The 19015-nt window shown below is 42.1% G+C and overlaps 1 protein-coding gene and 1 non-coding gene across 2 annotated transcripts in view; one reads left to right on the top strand and one right to left on the bottom strand.

Annotated features, from left to right (window-relative positions):
• Positions 1–18524, top strand: part of LOC115019744 (cilia- and flagella-associated protein 47-like) — a 48806-nt gene extending 30282 nt beyond the window's left edge. Inside the window, 24 exon segments of the mRNA XM_029449305.1 lie at positions 482–546; positions 666–802; positions 1604–1709; positions 1920–2140; positions 2274–2415; positions 2824–2951; positions 3076–3141; positions 3509–3652; positions 4525–4698; positions 5873–5984; positions 6990–7043; positions 7149–7246; positions 7829–8004; positions 8253–8360; positions 9025–9136; positions 9658–9762; positions 10621–10777; positions 10872–10955; positions 11146–11269; positions 11435–11610; positions 12925–13099; positions 16335–16496; positions 16693–16858; positions 17323–18524. Of these exon segments, the coding sequence (XP_029305165.1) occupies positions 482–546; positions 666–802; positions 1604–1709; positions 1920–2140; positions 2274–2415; positions 2824–2951; positions 3076–3141; positions 3509–3652; positions 4525–4698; positions 5873–5984; positions 6990–7043; positions 7149–7246; positions 7829–8004; positions 8253–8360; positions 9025–9136; positions 9658–9762; positions 10621–10777; positions 10872–10955; positions 11146–11269; positions 11435–11610; positions 12925–13099; positions 16335–16496; positions 16693–16858; positions 17323–17514 (3184 nt within the window). The 3' untranslated portion in view covers positions 17515–18524.
• On the bottom strand, positions 4167–4237 carry trnag-gcc (transfer RNA glycine (anticodon GCC)). The gene has a single exon. It is a non-coding gene; the product is annotated as a tRNA-Gly (tRNA).
• Positions 18525–19015: the final 491 nt, after the last annotated feature.

Raw genomic sequence — 19015 nt, 5'->3', positions numbered from 1 at the left:
CATCTCGCCGATCTCTCTCTCTGAGAGTTGGATGAGAGGATCTATGCCACTCTCATATGTGTTAGCTACAACCAGCAGCCTGTTAGATTAGCTTAGCATGAAGACTAAGAAAGAAGCTAGCCTGGTAACAAAATCCAAAGTGAAAATGACAAGTTGTGACGTTATGAATTTGGTAAAAAGATAGGGTGTTCCTGCTGCTACTCAGTGCTTCAGAAGGTACCTAAAGGAAAAGAGAGGTAAAGCATGAGGCTGTTCCTCAGGAGAGTACTGGGTTGTCATTACAGCCGGTTAGTATGCATCTCTTACCACCTGAGACATCTTCAAAGCCAAACGTTCCAGTTCCTCCTCCTTATCAGGAGTTGACTGAGGATTTGAAGTAGAACCGAGTTCATCTATGGTGCAGCTGAATCAGGTTGTGTAATGTTACATCCATATACTGTGAATGATTATGATCTGTCCTCCACCGCCACCATCTACTCAGTATAAAGAAGATGACTTCAGACAAGAGCTGTGGGGAGGAGATGGAAGGGAAGTGCTCGGATGTCAGTAAGTACAAACGCACACACGCTCGGTTTATGAGTGTGAATATATTACCTTTATTCTCGTCTGCTTGGTTGTGGTCCATTTAAGTGTGTGTGTGCGTGTGTGTGTGTGTGTGTGCACAGATGGTGAAAGCAATGAGTTCCTGAGTGCAGTGAAGAGTGTTTGTCTGAAGTCAGGCCAAGCAGACACTCTGAACATCCACTACCTGCCATTCTGCCCAGGCACCAAGTACTGCTCTGTGCTACTAGTCTGCCCGCAGGTCAGTGTCAATGTGTGTGTGTGTGTGTGTGTGCGTGTGTGTGTGTGTGTGTGTGTGTGTGTGTGTGTGTCAATTCCCTGAAATATTTTCTTTTAAACAATTGAATATTAACTTGCTTTTTTTTTTAATTGCAGTCAGCTATGAACAAGTACAGAAAGAGTTTTGGATTTCTTAGACTGTAGAGAGAAACTATACACTGCATACTGAATTAGAGTGAAATCTTCAAGTGTTTGTGTGTGCCAGTGTATATATACTAATTGTTTGTACGTCTATGCAATTTGAATTCTGACTACGAGACATTACAGCAAAGCAAAAAAATAAATAAATGTTGCACACACACACAGACTGTAATAAGAAAAACTCTCTTGAGTTTTATGGAGTTGATTTTACCACCTACACACTCACTTATACATTCGGCAGGTTTTCATTGCCACACATCTAGGAGAGTGTTTCCATGACAGTGTTTACACATTATATATGTGCCTATCATAGAATTAATGACAATACAAGTATACATTAGGGCTGTCCATAGATTAAAATATTGAATTGCATGATTGTCCATAGTTGATCGCAAATTCATCGCACATTAATCAGAATTGTCAAGTATTAAATAACAACATGGAAGTGGAAAAATATGCTTGTTTTATGCACTTGTATGTTTATTTATTGTTGGAGATCTACAGTATCTGTTGTGGCCTTACATTGTGCCTATGTTGTGTGTGTTGGTTAGATCACGTAATAGGTAATCATGTCTGGGGTGACCCTCATCTCTTCACCATGCCTGTCTGTGTGACCCTCTAGGTGGGAGATATGGTCTATATGGTGAAGGCCACAGCACAGTTGCCTCTTCCTTCCCCTCTCACTGCCAGGCCCAGTTCTAACATAGTCTCCAATCCCAGCAACCCTGGTAGGAAACCTGTCCCCCAAATGTTGCTCGTAAACTATTCTAGAGCATCATAGCACAATCCCAGTCAAACTAAATTGGTCCTGTTCTTATGCTGTATATATATAATATATTCTCTTTAGCTCTATCACCTAAATATGAAGTAGTGTGTGTACACTGAATAGCGAATCAAATATTATCAACGCTGATGCTTTTCTCCACCATTAGACGCAGCTGTGTGTGTATCAGTACTAAGCCTGCGCTGCGACATGGGGCAGGTGTGTGAGGAGTTGCTGCGTGTGCCGCTCATCAATATGGCCTGGGAGCAAGCTCTGGCTTTGTGGGGTCAGCACAGCATGAGCGCCGAAGAACACAGGAGGCGCACGCTGACACACACTTTGCACTGCAGCACTGTGAGGGCAAACGCAGCTGTACGCAAGCTCTTCAAACAACAGGTACACACACACACACCCTGGTAAAGCAGATCTTTGGCTGTACAGTAAGAAGCTGGTTGGTTGTCACTCAGTACTGTGACATGTCTTCCGTGTTGTCCATATGATACTTGCTGTCCCTCTTGTCTCTTGTTAGGCCCGACTCTTGAGAGGTGTTCGCCACAATAAAGGGGTGGAATACAGTGTGGAGGTGTCTTTGCCACAATACTTTGCTTTACCCAGTACTGTTACAATCCCTATAACGGAAGACACCAACATGCCATGGGAGGATCCTGCAGGTACACACACATACACAAATATAAAACCTTCATGGATTACAAATACATAACGCAAAGAATAGTAATTTACCTAGTTTGCATTTAGTCCTGTCCAGTTTTACAGACGTCTCTTGTAATGGTGGTCTATGAGGAAAATGCTTTGGGGCAGGTCTTTGAGTGGTTACTGGGAAAATTGCCAACATCGCTGAGTGGTGTTGTCGTATCTCTTAGTATCCTCACACAAGCGACTTGTTTTACACCTGGAACCTGGACCTATTGTACAGAACTACATTTAGTTACTTCAGTGGAAATACAGGTCACGTTCTTGAGTTCTTCAAAACATTGTTGATCCCCTGCAAAAGGTCCTGCGACTGGAATGCCCGACAACCCCCTCCCGTCCCTGAATGTCCTCTTCCTTCTGCTCAATAGATTGTGGCTGTGTGGAAATCCCAGTACGCTTCCAGGCGGACTCCATGGGGCAATTTACATGTCAAGTGATCCTGAGGTCCTGGTGTGATACCAGAGTCTATGTGCTAGAGGCTCAGGTTACTTCACAGGTAAATATCAGCTGATATCAGAGCCTAGTTAACCTGTAAATGTTATATTAAGTAAATGCTGGATTGCTTGTTAGTTCATGTGGTTTATGGTTAATGATACTAAAAGTCTCATTTGTGACCACAGAGAGGATCCGCCCACTTGGACTTCAGTCAGCCTGCTCACCGTTCAATCACACAAGACATACCACTGGTGAGGGGCAAGAGAAGATGCATTAATCAGTCTCTGTGTGTTACAACTGCAATGTAAGAAAATGCAGTTTTCAGCCTCTCGCATACGGGGATTCCTGCTTTTCTCTGTGTCATGTCATATTAAATGTCTGTGGGTTTTGGACTGACAAACAATCAGCAGATTAATCAACTTAGTATGGGTGCTGCTTATTAAGGGCTGTCCTAAAATCAATTGTTTGCTGTCCTGAATAGACAGCAACCAAAAAGCATGGCTTAAATGTATCTTGCACTAATTGTATTGCTTAACTGAAACTATACGTTTTAGAAAAGTAGATTATGTCATGATTGTAGTTTTAGTTCAAATCATCGGGCCTATGTGTCTCTCACAGCACAATGAGACCCGCCAAGACTGGAAAATGCAAGCTGAGGTGTTTGGGGAAGGATTCTCTGGCCCAAAGGTTTTAAATGTGCCAGCAGGGACAAGAGCCTGCTACCCCCTCACCTTTCACCCTTCTGTACAATGCAGTGTCACGGTAATGCCTTTTTTGTTGTTGTAGTTTCATTGCTTCTTTCTCTCTTTGTGTATTTTTCTTTTTGTCTTGCTATTATCTTCTTCTTGCTTAACATAACACTCAGATATACAATGAAATATTTACAGTGTGATGGCTGCGAGTTAGTGTGTAATCACGATAATTTAAGCATCGACACTTAGGAGAAAGCCCACTCTGAAATCCCCTGCCACCATTGCTCATCCCCCAAGCCCTATTCAAGTCATATTTGGCTCAAGTCAGCTCAAGTACAAACGCTTATCTTGATGCCTCGAACAGCAGCACACTGTCTGGCCTCTGTGGCTGTTGGGATGATATATGGGAATTTAAGCTTCAGCTTTAAGCATCATCTAAGTAAATAAATGAATTTGGCAATAAATACATACTAAAACATATATATGTATTATGAAGGGGGAGAAAAGTGTTTTGCATTGACAGTTGAAATAAATTTAATACATGATAAACTAAAATATTCAATGGCGTGAGTGGAAAAGGATGTTGCATTGGCCGGGAATCGAACCCGGGCCTCCCGCGTGGCAGGCGAGAATTCTACCACTGAACCACCAATGCATTTCTATATAACGGCTTTTGGGCAGGTCTTAAATAGCGCATTAAATTCTAACAGTTGTAATGAAGGAATTATGTTTGTTCGAACACAATCAAGAGTGTCAGAAACATGTTTGTGCAGGGATTACTACCTTGTCCCTTCAAGTGCTTCTAATAGACTTAGTTTTAGACTTAGTCAGTGTGAGAACGCTTGACTGCAGCTAATAGTCAACTTGCCATTGTTCCTTTGTATGCACACTGAACACGTTTGTATGTGTTTGACTGCCTGGACTTTATTCCTACCCCCACAGGGCAAGCTGTCCTTACATAATGACTACGACGGTACCGAGCAAGTCTTTACCCTCAGAGGAGTGGGAGAACACCCCCTGCCTGTGGACCATGTGGTATTACATTGCTCTGTAGGTCAAACCACACACACACAGATGAACGTCCCCAACTACAGCCAGAACAAAGTCACTCTCAAGGTATAAGCACACATGCAAATAATAATAATATTATAACTGAATATCTTTGGGTTTTGGTCGAATTAAATTAAATTAAATTTAAGAAACGGCATTGGATATTTTTTTGCTATTCTTTTGACAATTTATAGATAAATACAAATAGATGAATTGATTAATTAAGAAAAAAAATGAATGTTAGTTGCAGCCCTTGCGAGATAAGGCAACCACAAGGAATTGGTACAAAGTTGACCTCATTTCAAACTCATCACAAGGACACTACTAAATCTATCGTGTAAGTAAACAGCAGTTTACTTCCTGTAACCAGTAGGTGGCGCTTTGACTATGAGTCAATATGGGCAGATGTCATGCTCGTGAAATTTGGAGTTACAACAGGCAATAAGGCAGGCAACACATTCAAAGTGCAATTGTTTATTAAACTATTCAAAATGTGTATTTTTATTAGGAATAACAAATAACAAAAAAATACCTATTTTGAATAACCACCATATTTATAGACTTGCATTTTTATTGTACCCTATTCTGGTCAATTAAAAAAATAGTTGGAGCTATTCGTTGTTTTGTAATATTGAATTATTAAACATGTATTTATTGTTATTGCTGTTTTGTATAAAGTTATTTGATCATCACATTAGTATCATTAGTTTAGTTCATTTGAATAGTTGTTATGCTTTTGTTTTGAAGGCAGCTTCATCCACTGGGTGAATTTGTATACACTGGTACACAGTAGACATTGTTCTTTGATTTGATTGCCTGCCAAAAAATTCATATTGCCAGTAATTCATAAAGACAGTGTAAAGATTGTAACGAGCCAGTGGTTAGCTTTTGACAAGTTGCTAGCTGGTGTTTGCAGATTGCACTGAATTGTGATGGTTAGCTTGGTTGCCGATGGTTGAATAAGCTTATTGGGGAATCGCCTGAATTTGTGTTCCTAAATTTATTTTGAAAATCTTGGAGGTTGAGAGCAGCTTCTTCTTAGGGTTGCAGAGCCATTTGCAAGTGCATGTTTATTTATTTGTGTGTGTGTGTGTGTGTGTGTGTGTGTGTGTGTGTGTGTGTGTGTGTGTGTGTGTGTGTGTGTGTGTTCTAGACAGAGCATGTTTTTCCTTTTTCCTCTGTATTAATGGTTCTTCTCTGTCTTGTGTGTTTGTGTACATGCATATGCACACACACGTAGGTGGTGACAGACCTATCTGGTGTAAGTGGCACCCCGTCCCTGGAGATTAAACCTGGTCACAGCGCTCCATACACCCTGGCTGTCTCATCACTGAAACGAGGAAAACAGACAGGTGATTTTCTTTTTCCACGGCTGCGTGTGATCGTAAGGGTTGTGTGGTTTGTTAGTTTGTGACTAGGAAGGCAGCTGTGCTCAAATGTCAGCTTACTTTTATCACAGCATCTTACATTTGCTTAAACAAATGCACACACACTTATACACTGTGGCTGTCCTTTGTTTAGATGCCTGTCTTAACCCTAACCCCATCCAGTAGCTTAAAAGACATTATACATTATACATTTATTAACATTACACCCCCCCCCCCTCCATTAAAAAGTAAGTACAAATACAATTTTAAATAAGCGACAAAGGCTGTACATTATAAATACAAATGTAAAAATACAGACTGTTATAAATAATTGCAAAGTTGGAATCCCCCGGCCATCACTGAGAGGAGTTGTACAGTCTTATGGCCAGGGGGACAAAAGAGTTGTTGAGCCTGTCTGTGGAGCAGGTCATGGACAGCAGTCTGCAGGATGGTCCTTCTCTCTGCTACTGTCACCAGGGAGTCCAGCTCTGTGCCCACCACAGAGCCAGCCCTCCTCACCAGTCTGTCCAGCCGCCCAGCGTCCCTCTTCTTGCTGCTTCCTCCCCAACACACCACAGCATAGAAGAGAGCGCTGGCAACCACAGACTGGTAGAACATCAACAGTAGTTTTTTGCAGACTTTGAAGGACCCCAGCCTTCTCAGGAAGTACAGACGACTCTGTCCCTGGACACACTCCGTCCGGGCCAGCTGCTTTACTGGGACGCAGTCTCTTCAGCTCTCTGCTCACCTGATCTTTGCCGTCCCAGACCTCCCTCATGTTGTTGTCCTGCAGCTTCTGCTCTACTTTCCTTCTATATTCCTCCTTTGCCTCTCTCAGTTGAACCTGCATGCCTGTAGGCCCACTTGTATTTCTATATTTGTATATGTTATGTTTGCACTGGCAGTTTAGTAGGATTGTATGTGTGTGATTCAGTAATTGTATCAACTAGATACAACTAAAAGTAACTACAAACCTTTGTTTTCTTGCAGGCTTTGTGTCATTTCTAGAAATTGATGACTTGCAGAAGGCAGACGGACAAGAAGGTAAGCTTATACTGCACCATATGCTGCAAAAAGAGTTTTGTACAGGTGTGTTTGAATTTATAGCGGATTTATACTCGTGTCTAAATCTAAATGCCTGTCATCTAGGAATTGAAGTCGGATGCTACGAGGTGCATTTTTCTCTGGAAATAATTTGTGAGCCGGCAGCGCCCATCAAGCTCATAGATGTAGAGTGTGTCGCTCAGGTAAGTTCTGCACACACACTTGAAATCTTAAGGTGATAATCACGAACCCTAACCCTGGCAAAATACCTTCAGGGCCGAAAAGCCAGGGGACTATTTACTAAGACTAGACATGTAAATAACTGTTCCACTGATCTGATGCTGGAACGTTTGATGTTAAAGGCTATTTATAGAACACCTGCTTTTCACAGACGTTACATTTCAGACAGTTTCCTCTGCGGCGGTGATGAAGCAGTTTCAGAGTTTATTTAACTTCCTTTCCCTCCTGCCATATTTTGCACCTCAGAACGTCAAAATGTTTATTCCATTTTGATGCAGTTTACCACCTTAAAATTGGAAGCAAATTCTTAGTCCGCTGCTGCTTTGTAGAAGTCCAGTGGCACAAAGGTGAAAGCTTGAGTTTGCAAAAAGCACAGTTCAGGATTAGGATTAGTATTATTACATTTCTAACATGCAGGCCCGACAGTAAGGTTTCTGCTGCTGTTACAGGAGAACTTAATCTTCCTTCTACTCTTAGATCAAAAGATTATCAGAACATCACAGGGGGGGGGGACAGGTGTAAACTTTGAAATGCTGTATTCCCAGAGCTCAGTTGCCATAGAGATCCCGGTCAAAAACCCTCGAGAGGAGTTACTGGCGCTGGATGTGTACCTGGAAGGAGACGACCTGAGTGGGGCCGACTGGGTTTCAATTTCCCCACGGGACACTCTCACCTACAAAGCTACATTCTCCCCCGGCAGAGTCGGGAAGAGCACAGGCAGGTAAGACTCACCGCACTGTAGCTGACCCGACCTACTTTAAAGTAGGAGGTTACACAATTTATGATTCAAAGATCCCTCCTCATTAAACGCTTTGTGAGACTGATCTAAAAAGCCACATTTGCCCTGAATTTGCTTAAATGTGAGCTTGGTAATAGATTACCTAGCTACTTATTCACGCGTGTTGAACAGTTCTATGAATGTGGTACATGTGTAGTATTTGCATTGGATGGATGTGTGTTTTCTGCCAGTGTGGTGTTCCACTCAGAGCTGGTGGGGGAGTTCTGGTATCAGATGGAGCTTTATGCTCTTCCTCCTCCAGTCATCATGCTACCACAGGACTGCTGTCAGCTTGGCAAGTAGGTGCACACACACCATGACACACAGTGTCTCTATGCATGGTTATTGGCTAGTAATGTGTGCACACACGCTGTACGGTACACAGCAAGAGTGTGGGCTGAGGACTCACAGCCACAATAATCTTTATGTGAGAAACAAAAGGATGGCCTGCGTACATTTCATTTTCAGTAATTGTTTATTAAAATAGTTTTAGTTTCACTTTCATTAACTCCAGCCTACAGCCGTTACATCAGCAGCAGGTTAAACTGCGGTGGTCAAACATCCTTTATAAAGGAGCTAAGGAGTGTCATAAGTACTGGTTGTAGTTTATTATCATTTCATATATTTACTTCTGTTAGAGATTAGAATGGACGCTTTTAAAAGTGAATAATATAATTGCCAACCTTGTCTGGTGAACAAGATTCAATTCATCCTAAGTATGTGGGAAAACGACAATCTGTGGGTGTAACTCTTCTCGTATCACATATTATATAATATTTATAATAGTCTTTTCATTATGAATAAACTACAACTGAAAATGTATTTGAATAATTTAGAAGAATTACTGCACTTTTCTACTTCCAGACTTTTGATATTTGGATTTACTCTCTACTACAGTTTCTCGATCTATTTTGGTGTGTATTTTTACCTTGCTGAATAAAACTTTGTGTGTGTGTGTGTCAGATGGACCAGCCTGACCCTTCCCCTGGTTAACCCCACAGCTGACACTCTGCAGTTGGTTGCAGCCAACAGTAACCCCAGAAACTACACACTGGAAATAGATCCCGGAAGTGCTGTTAGTACACACACCAACACTAACGCACGATCGCCTCCGTATTTCATTCCATTATTTCAGAATATAGCTTCATTGGTCACGGCACACATCTGAAGTTACCTCCTGCCTCTGGGGAAAATGACTTACCGTCAGCTCTTTGTAGTTCAATGGATGTATGATTGCATTTTCTTCAGATTTAATCTCTTAAAAGAACCATACAGTATACTAAGACACTTTTTACACACATCCTAAAACAAATAAGAGTTCTGTTGTCAATTGGAAGGAAAATACTTGCTGTATATATATATATATATATATATATATATATATATATATATATATATATATGGGGGGAAACATAGAGATGCCAAGTAGTGCTATTTAAAGGATTTCAACAAGAGTTTATTATCCCCCCTAACTGTCTCCTGAAAGCTATTTCCTGTGCGTGTGCGTGTGTGTGTGTGTGTGTGTGTGTGTGTGTGTGTGTGTGTGTGTGTGTGTGTGTGTGTGTGTGTGTGTGTGTCTGTGTGTGTTTTTTCCAGCTTATTGTGGACCCCCACTCCTTCACCCAGCTTGGTGTCCGCTTTAGTCCCTCATCCATCGGAGAGGGGACCCACACAGCAAAGATCACTTTCACATGCCCTCAGGTGTTTATACACACACACACACACACACACACACACACACACACACACACAGAGAAAATGGATTATATAAATCACTGTCCCCTGTCTTCACACGCACACGCACATACACACACACACACACACACACACACACACACACACACACACGCACACACACACACACACACACACACACACACACACAGGGATAGTTCAATTCTTTTTATGCCTCCACGCCGGTGAAATCCATGGCCGGAGGCATAATGTTTTCGGCTTGTCTATACGCACGTCCTTAAGTCCCATTCTTCTCAGGTCAAAGGTCATGGTCACTGTGACTTCACGAAACACTTTTTGGTCATAACTCAATTATTCATACGCTAATTATGTCAATTTCCCACAAATGTCTTCTAGGATTGAATGATGAAGTGATGACAGTCTGCACAGACATGGATATAAACTGCAACTTGCCTGGTTGTCGTGGGCTGTAAATGTAGATCCTCTTAAATTGGTTTAAGCAGATGCTTTCGTTTTATTTACTGCCTCATCATTCCTAATCATCCACACAAAGCTCAGAACGATCAGAGAACCTCATAAGGCTTTTATTTGGCTCATTATACATTTTATTTAAGGCACAAGAGTCTGTTCACGAGCAACGAGTGATGCAAACAATACAAACGATGACTAGATAGAATAAAAAGATGAGTATTCCTTCTGAGGAAACATCAAGCATCAGATCAGCAACAGTTTAAAAGTCACGACCTTTATCATAAAGTCCTCATTTGGTAAAAGAATAACAAAGAATGACACAATTTACACTTGTTGTATGATATTGATTTCTCCCTTTTGTTTATGTGTTAATCCGTCTCTGTCTTTCTTTAGTTGCAGGAATGGTGTGTGTTGTTGAGTGGTCGTGGCCTTACACCAGAGATGGAGGAGCCTCTGATCATCTCAGCCCTGATTGGCTCCAACGCCTCCATCACCATTCCCTTCACAAACCCCACTGAGCTCCTAGTCGTGCTCGATATCACACTCACAGGTCACATGCACTCCTCGACTTTCTCTGACAGACAGTCGCATGCATGTGACACACTCAGTTGATAACGATGTGTGTACTTGGTATTTCTTCTCAGATAAGGACCCGAATGGGGCCCCCAACTGCCATCAAGTCACTACAGACAAGAAGGTCTTCTCTGTCCCTCTGAGACACACTGAAGGTACTAAGCACACTATGCTTAACATCATTTATTTGAAATGAATAAAAGCCAGACTGAACTTAAAGCTGATCGAATGAGTATCGTCTATATTAACAATGGATCAGATGGCCTTCTAAATAAATCCACCTTACTACACTGGACCTTTCACAAGAAAAGATATGTAAGATGTTGATGGCTATCTTGGCTGCAGGTGTACAGATCTGTGAAGGGGCCAGTTTGGATGTGCCTGTAGTGTTTGCTCCGAAGTCTATGGAGCGACAACAGGCCTGGCTCTGCATCACTATGAACAGTCCCTCAAGTACAGACAACGTGAGGTGTGTGTGTGTGTGTTATTATTGTCTGCATAAGAGGCTTCTTGGAATTATTTGAGTTGAGTTCAGTACATTTAGCTGCACTGTTTTGGCCGGCCACAGTACTGGTTCATTGCTAATCCCAAATACTGTGTAAAAATCCACTAAATATCAAAATCCATATTTTAGGTCAGAGCAGGAATTGTCAACCATCTGTTGGACTTACCCTCTCCGTGGGATCCCCATGGAGGGGCCTGTTGAGAACGCTGCACTTGGCGTGCTCCGTTGTGAAGTGGGCTGCCAGCTGGAAAGGAAGGTGGACGTACTGCTAACTGGATATGTACCGGGGAATCAAGACCGGAAAGGTGTGTGCCAGTTTGAGATTTGATATGTGGTCTTGCAACATCACAGTTTGTTGTGAGTCGTCGTCAGTCAGGTGGAAAGGAAGTAGTGTTTACTCGAGCACTCCAAAAGCAGAAAGAGGAATACTTTTCAGAAAGATGACAACCTCGGGGTATGCATCCATTTGCCTTTTTATCTTCCAGTAGCGCTGAGTACCGATCCGACACCAGTGCTCAACCTTTCTCTAATTTAAAATGTCAGTGGGATTCATTGTTATGTGCCTGAACACGAGGCTGTAGAAAGCAGTGGCAGTGCATCACACAGCGAAGGCTGATGATTGAGGAGATTGTTTTAATATATTAACTACGTTGCTAACAAGAGGAGACGTGTCAGGATCTGTCTGATTCAGCTCAGCGGGTGATTGATTGATCATCACGTCGTATGTTTGCTTCGCACTAATTAATTAGAGCAGCACATCGCAGCGGTTGGGAACAAAGAACATTCTGAGGTTTGTTGGGAAAAGTCGAGAAAAATAACGCGTTAATGCAAAATAAGTAAAAAAACACCTTTAGCTGACCTGAGGGCAGACACGCAATCATGTTCAACAATACTCTTATCGGTTCCTTTTCATAACAAAATAATTGCTTTTTAATATATTAATAAAAAACCAAAGAATAAATTCAGAGCAGGATTTGAATTTATTTATATTTGAAATATAATTAAAAGTTTTTTCGAGAGCAGCAACAGCAGAGTCAGTATCAGTCATTCCTTCTGCTGATGTGATGTGTCACAGTCTGCAGCTAAGTTAAGATACGCTGCAAACTAAGCTCAGTCAGCAGCTGTTTAAGCTAAACGTTTAAAAGTAAAGATAAAAGATATCATTGGAGTTTATCAATGCTTCAGTCTTTAATAATTGAACTCAAGGCCCGTTGAATAGCTGGTTTCAGTAGCTATTCCTATAAACACATGTGACACGCTGTTGAGCTGTAACATGACAGTGATTGTGCTGCCTGTGTGTTGAAGCTGCTGCACTTCTCTGCCCTGTGTGTCCTGAGGACAGATGAGGTTATTCAGTCTTATTACCTGCTTCTGCACTTCTTCATCTAACCTGTGTGTGGCTCCATCTTTTTTCATTACTCAACATTAGCTAATGGCATTGTACTTAATTGTCACAGAAAAAGGCTTACCACTGACAATGTATTTATTGCAAAGAACAAGAAGGATGTGGCGATTTAAAAAGCACCAAATTAAACAGAGATTTGTTGCTAAAAATCAGTTTTAGGTTCTTTTCTTGCAGCTGCTCATTCCCCTTTTTCCCACTTCTTACTTCCGGACAGTTTCCCGGGTGATGGTAGAAGACTTCCTGTGCGTGGTTCGTTCAGACAGCAAAACAAAGCACTCAGAGGCGGAGGACTGCCTCTCTGCCTCCGCCGAGGCAGCGACGAGGGACCCTGAGACTGGCATCGTAACACTCACCCTTCATCTCGTCTACACTCCCCTCAGGGCATGCAGGTTACAGTGCTACACACACTCACACACACACACACACACACACACACACACACACACACACACACACACACACACACAAAGAAAGTAAATGTGACACACATTGACATGTATGCAGGGAAAAAGAAATACACACTGAGAAACACGTTCAGATGGAGGAATGTGTCTTTTTGTTGCAGAGATTCAGGAGCTTTTGAGTTAAATCCTGTCGTTCTCCTTGTTAAACCACCGGGTGTGTTGCGAGCAGAAGCAAACAAACACCTTTCACACTCGAGACAAACCAGTATATACACACACACACACACACACACACTCACAGAGAGAAAAAGAAACCATACAGGCACATTTTGAAACACACCACAGACAAGCCAAAAAGAATACAGAGAGATGTAGACGTACACAAACACTCATTACCAGAGAGACACACACACACACACACACACACACACACACAACACACACACACACAACAGGAAGGAAGGCATTAAAACACAATCGGTTTGTTGCGCTCTCTCTCTTTCTCTCTATCTCTCTCTCTCTCTCTATCTCTCTCAGAGAGAGGAGAGAGAGAGAGAGAGAAGAGAGAGCGAGAGAGAGAGCGAAGAGAGAGAGAGAGGAGAGAGAGAGAGAGAGAGAGAGCGAGAGAGAGAGAGGCGAGGAGAGAGAGAGAGGAGCGAGAGCGCGCGAGAGAGAGAGCGAAGCGAGCGAGAGAGAGAGAGAGAGAAGCGCGATAGAGCGAGGGCGAGAGAGCGAGCGAGCGAGAAGCAGCAGAGAGCGAGAGAGCCGGAGAGAGAGCGAGCATAGAGCGCGAGAGAGAGAGAGAGATCAGAGAAGCGCGAGGAGATGGAGGGAGAGAGGGAATAGAGCGAGAGCGAGAAGGAGAAGCGCGAGCTGGGATACGGAGAGCTTCCTGGCGAGAGGGAGATAGAGTCGAAGCGAAGGATCTAGTGCGCGCTCTCTCTCTCTCTCTCTCTCTCTCTTCTCTCTCTCTATCTCTCCTCTCTCTCTCTGTCTCTCTCTCTCTCTCTCTCTCTCTCTGTCTCTCTCTCTCTCTCCCTCTCTCTGCAGATAACACACTTGCATTGAGTGTTGTAAGTAAACACTGCATTAATTTATCTCACATCTTTCTCCCTCTACCTCACCCTTCTCCCATCTTCTTCTCTCTCCCTATCTCTCTCTTTCTCTCTCTCTCTCTCTTCTCTCTCTCTCTCTCTCTCTCTCTCTCTCTCTCTCTCTCTCTCTCTCTGCATTCATTTATTACTAACTGTCTACATGTGCTGAATGTTAATGTGTGTAGCTAAGGTTGCTGTAAAGGGGGAGGCCAGTATTTAAGCCTCTGCTTTAACAGAACTTGTCATGTTAGTTCTGATCAGACAAAACATTAACTTTAGTGTGACCTAAAAACACATTTGATACTTCTTGAGGTTTCAAACACTGCAGATTCTCTTCCTGCTTTTCTAATCAAACCAGTCATGGCTTTTTAAGAATACATTATTATAGCAATTTATAACTTAAGCTTCTACGGTTTGAATTGTCAAACATTCACACACGCACACTTTATCCTTAACACTTTGATGAGACAATTTTAAGGCTTGGTTTATGTAACATTGGAGAAACCAGCAAGACAGAGATTTTAGATTTATTGATTGCTGTCTGGATATAATGAGAATACAAATAAAGAAGAAAACAAGACATAACACATTACCCACCCTCTCACATGTCAGATCAGTCTAGAAAAACAGTGACATTTAATTGTGTCATCACAACAAGACCTGAACTGAAAAAGGAAACGCTTGATGGGAAAACTTGTATTGGCACTGAAAAAAGTGTAACAACAAAAAAATACAGGCATTAAAAAATATTTTATTCTATTTTAAGATTTCTGTTTTCTGATTGACAATCTTCAGATTTTCAACTGTCATTGTTTTGGCTTGAAGGAGAGGGGTTTGAGTGGGACTGGGGCAAGTAGAGCATGATTTACATACAATCTGCATACTAAGCAGAGAACAGCTCTCTTCTAGACCCTCCGTCAGGCCTCCTCTCCAATAATAATAATACTTATAATAAACATATCTGATATCAAATTTGCAGATTACAGATTTTGCACCAGTCAGTGCTGATGTGCCGGCCGTTTGGCTAAACTGCCTTTAGCTTTTATGCTGCTGTAACATATTGATACTCCAACCAAATGCCTTACCTCAAACATATATGTGACCTTTATCTACTGATATTATTGTTGCTAGAAATCTAAAATCCCTTTAGCTTGAGAGGAATACTAGCAGAAAGTTTTGAATAGTGTCTTCTTTATCCCTGCCTTTGCTGGTGCATTGCTGCACTTCTTGGCGCATTACCACTAAATGGACTGCATGTACAGCTCCATATGCTAGAAGACTCCACAGGGTACACAGCTGACATTGTTACATCCGCCTTTCTTGCTTGAAATGAACGCTGTACTTAGGTACAAAACATCCATTGGAACTTGTATGTCACTCCTTACTGTACATTGCATGTGACATCCTGCTGAGTGAAGAGTGCATTCATTTATCAGCTCCCGTCTTCATCTGCGTAGTCCACTAATGAGGCGTGTCCTGGTAGAATCAATACCTCTGAGAGCTAATGAGTTCTCCATGAGGAAATGACGGGGGGGATGGGGTGTGTGTGTGTCTCTAATAGGCTCTTCCATTATCTACATGTTATTTCTCTTCTGCAGGTAGTGAGATGAGGAGACCAACTATCAAAAGCTGAAAGCGGCACTATTAAAGACCGGTTTAGGGAATTAGTTTGATAAATATGAAGGCTCAAATGACACTTTTCCAGATAAATTAGAGTGGAAGAATGGCTTAAAGAAAATCAGCGACTGGAAAGAGGAATAAATCAGAGGTATTCATCTGCGCGTGCCATGGGGGGCAAACCTTTAATCCAGTGCCAGCCTAATGCAGCTCATTTCACTGATTAGTTTCTCTTCTCTGGATGAAGAAAATTAGGAACTGTCAACAAATATTCTAAATTTGAATATATATTTGAGTTGTAAAAAAAAACAAAAACAGACATTTGAATATAAAATTGTCTTTTTGACATGAATAAAGAACATGGATCGTTATTGGTGTTGTCTCATACTGTGTGTGTGTGTGTGTGTGTGTGTGTGTGTGTCTGTCTGTCTGTCTGTCTGTCTGTCTGTGTGTGTGTGTGTGTGTGTGTGTGTGTGTGTGTGTGTGTGTGTGTGTGTGTCTGTGTCCAGGTGCTCAGCGGTCCTAGCTGTACAGTGTGTGTCTGGCAGGATGTGGGAGTTTCCCATCACTCTCATCACAACAGAGCCTCAAGTGGATGATGTCATCCTCACTGAAGCCACTGAGTTGGGCAAAACTTCAGCTGTGGGCTTCCGTCTGACCAGCACCTCCAGGTGTGTGTGTAAAACTTTCAGGAAATGTTGAACTATAGGGTTTATACTGAGGAACTGAACAATGAACTATTTCTCACCAAGAACTAAATGAAGTCCGTTGTTCCTCTGGTCGAAATGTAAAGTTCCTAAGATCCTCAACAGGTTTGTTGCCCCCTGGGAAAGTTGTTGTGGTGAAAAGATAATATTCCTGTTCTAGGAGGCCGGAGCCGTTCACCGCAGCGTTCCTGCCTGGCAGCAGCAATGAGTTCACAGTGACTCCAGCCTCAGGGCTGTTACCTCCTGTTGGTTCTCCCGGAGCCCTCATCACTGTGTCCTTCACACCCGCCACGTACAGCAAGCACAGAGCAAGACTAACCATCCAGGTACATCGCTGATTTATTCTCTGTCAATCTCATTGACCTTTGTGTCTATTTGTACTTTCTGTTTCATAGTCATAAACTGTGATGAATTATAGAGACTGAATAGAGGTCTTTTCTTTTTACCCCTGAGTCACTGGTTTGAAAACGAATAAAGTTCTACAGCGTTATTACATTTAGCCTTCTATTTATCATCTTACTTTTAAGATGTACGTAGTTTCTCCATAGGATATATTAAATAAAGTGATATTCTTCTTGACGGTATATCAACAGTAATCCATGGAAGTTCTAAATGTCTCTAATGATGTGCAAGATGTAGTGGCGTAACTTTACAGATGTGTAGTGGTCTGAGCAGAGAAGCCACAGTACTGGTCAAAGTGCATAATTAAATATTCCACCATGGTTATTCACATACATACAAAGTGAAATGATCAGAGTTGCATGATTGATATCTACTCCTCTTATTACAGTCAGCAGACGTGCAGTGGACCTACGACGTAAGAGGGAAAACCCCTCATGACTCCCCCCCCATCTGTCCCTCACCGACCAGTGGCAGCTCTCCTGGGCTCCGTCCAGCCAATGAACAGCTGCGGAACTTCGTGGCTCATAACCTCCGTCTTCCCGCCCTGGCTAACTCGTCCCCTCTCAAAGTCCGCAGATAAAAGGACATCATCCTTCCCTCATACAGCTAAGGAGCTGAGTGTTTTTATGTTTGAATTAAAGCCACTGCTGTTTTTTCAATCTACATTTATACCCACCACACAATGTCACCTTCAAAGAAATCCCTTTTATATATATTGGACGGGCGCAGTGGTAGAATGTCTCATTACTAAGCAGCTCTAATGAGACATGTTTCTGCCAACACAAAGATGTTCTCTCTACCTTGTGGCAAGGGAAGGATTCTTTTGTCAAATTAAAATGAGCATCATTTTTGAAGTTCTTTTGACTTGGTTTGAAAGCATTCATCTAACCTTGAAGTAATGCCTTGATTTGAACAATAATCTCCAAAGTCATCATCATTCATGTTGTTACATTGCGTGTACTGTAACCGACTTCTCCTCATCTCCTTATCCTTCTTTATGATTGGTGTAGATTGAATAAGTACAATCATTGAGGTATAATGGCGTTTTCTGGGTTCACCTCATCAGTGTTCTTCATGAAACGAGCCAGTGCCCCTGAAGTTTTACACATTCAGCAGGTATTAGATGTATGATGAGCAATAAATGCTAGTAATGGTTATGGTGTCCCTATTATGCCTCAGAGTCCAATTCTAGTAAAATGTTGCCAACTTCGCTTTATTCATCCTTCCCCTTATGATCCTCTGTTAGATAGATATTGCCACCCCACATTATATTACACTAACCAGGACAACCTTGAAATTCACTGCAACCTTTCTGAAAATCTCAGTATCTTCCATTTAATAAATCAAACCACATGAGAGGTTGCCCAGTGTGTGGGATATGCATGCAAATATGCATCCTATACAGCACACATGGCTCCACTGTGAATCCTTGTAGCTGCGTTTTAACTGTCGATAGTTTTTCAGATTTCACTTCAATTTCCTCAATATTAAGTAGATTAAATGTGGCTTTGACACTAAATAACAGGAAAATACATCATAATGTCAAAGTAAAATCAGTCTTACAGTCTGAATCTGTAATTCACCATTTAATAGGACACACTTAAATCATCACTCGTGCAGCCAATGGCTTTCACAAGTCACAAAAGGAAATAGAGTTCACCTGTATCTTGAAGGTTCGACTGTTGGTGATTCGGCATCGTGGCAAAAACCTCCAGCGTGAAGAGGATGGGACATAAGGACGTTTCCAAGTGACTGAAATATCCTTTGGAGTTCAATTAAATCATTCATTAAGAAATGGAAACAGTATGTCAGAGCTGTAAATGTGCCTAGAGCAGGCCGCCATTAACACCTGAGTGAGCAAGAAGACACATGAGGGAGGCCACCAAGAGAGCTGTGACAACAACAAGTTGGCCGGATGCTTCACCGGCAGGGAGAATGGAAAACAACCTCATTACAGTTTACCAGAATGCAAATGTCAGATTCTGAAGTCAGCTTGGAGAAGATTCGATGAGAACGAATTGAGCTTTTAGGCCATCAGACTAAACACCATGTTACACTGTTCATCATCATCATCATCATCA

This window comes from Cottoperca gobio, chromosome 2 (assembly GCF_900634415.1).
Source record: "Cottoperca gobio chromosome 2, fCotGob3.1, whole genome shotgun sequence".
Lineage (NCBI taxonomy): Eukaryota > Metazoa > Chordata > Actinopteri > Perciformes > Bovichtidae > Cottoperca > Cottoperca gobio.
The sequence above is the reverse complement of the archived record's forward strand: the minus strand, read 5'-3'. Positions and strand labels throughout refer to the sequence as shown.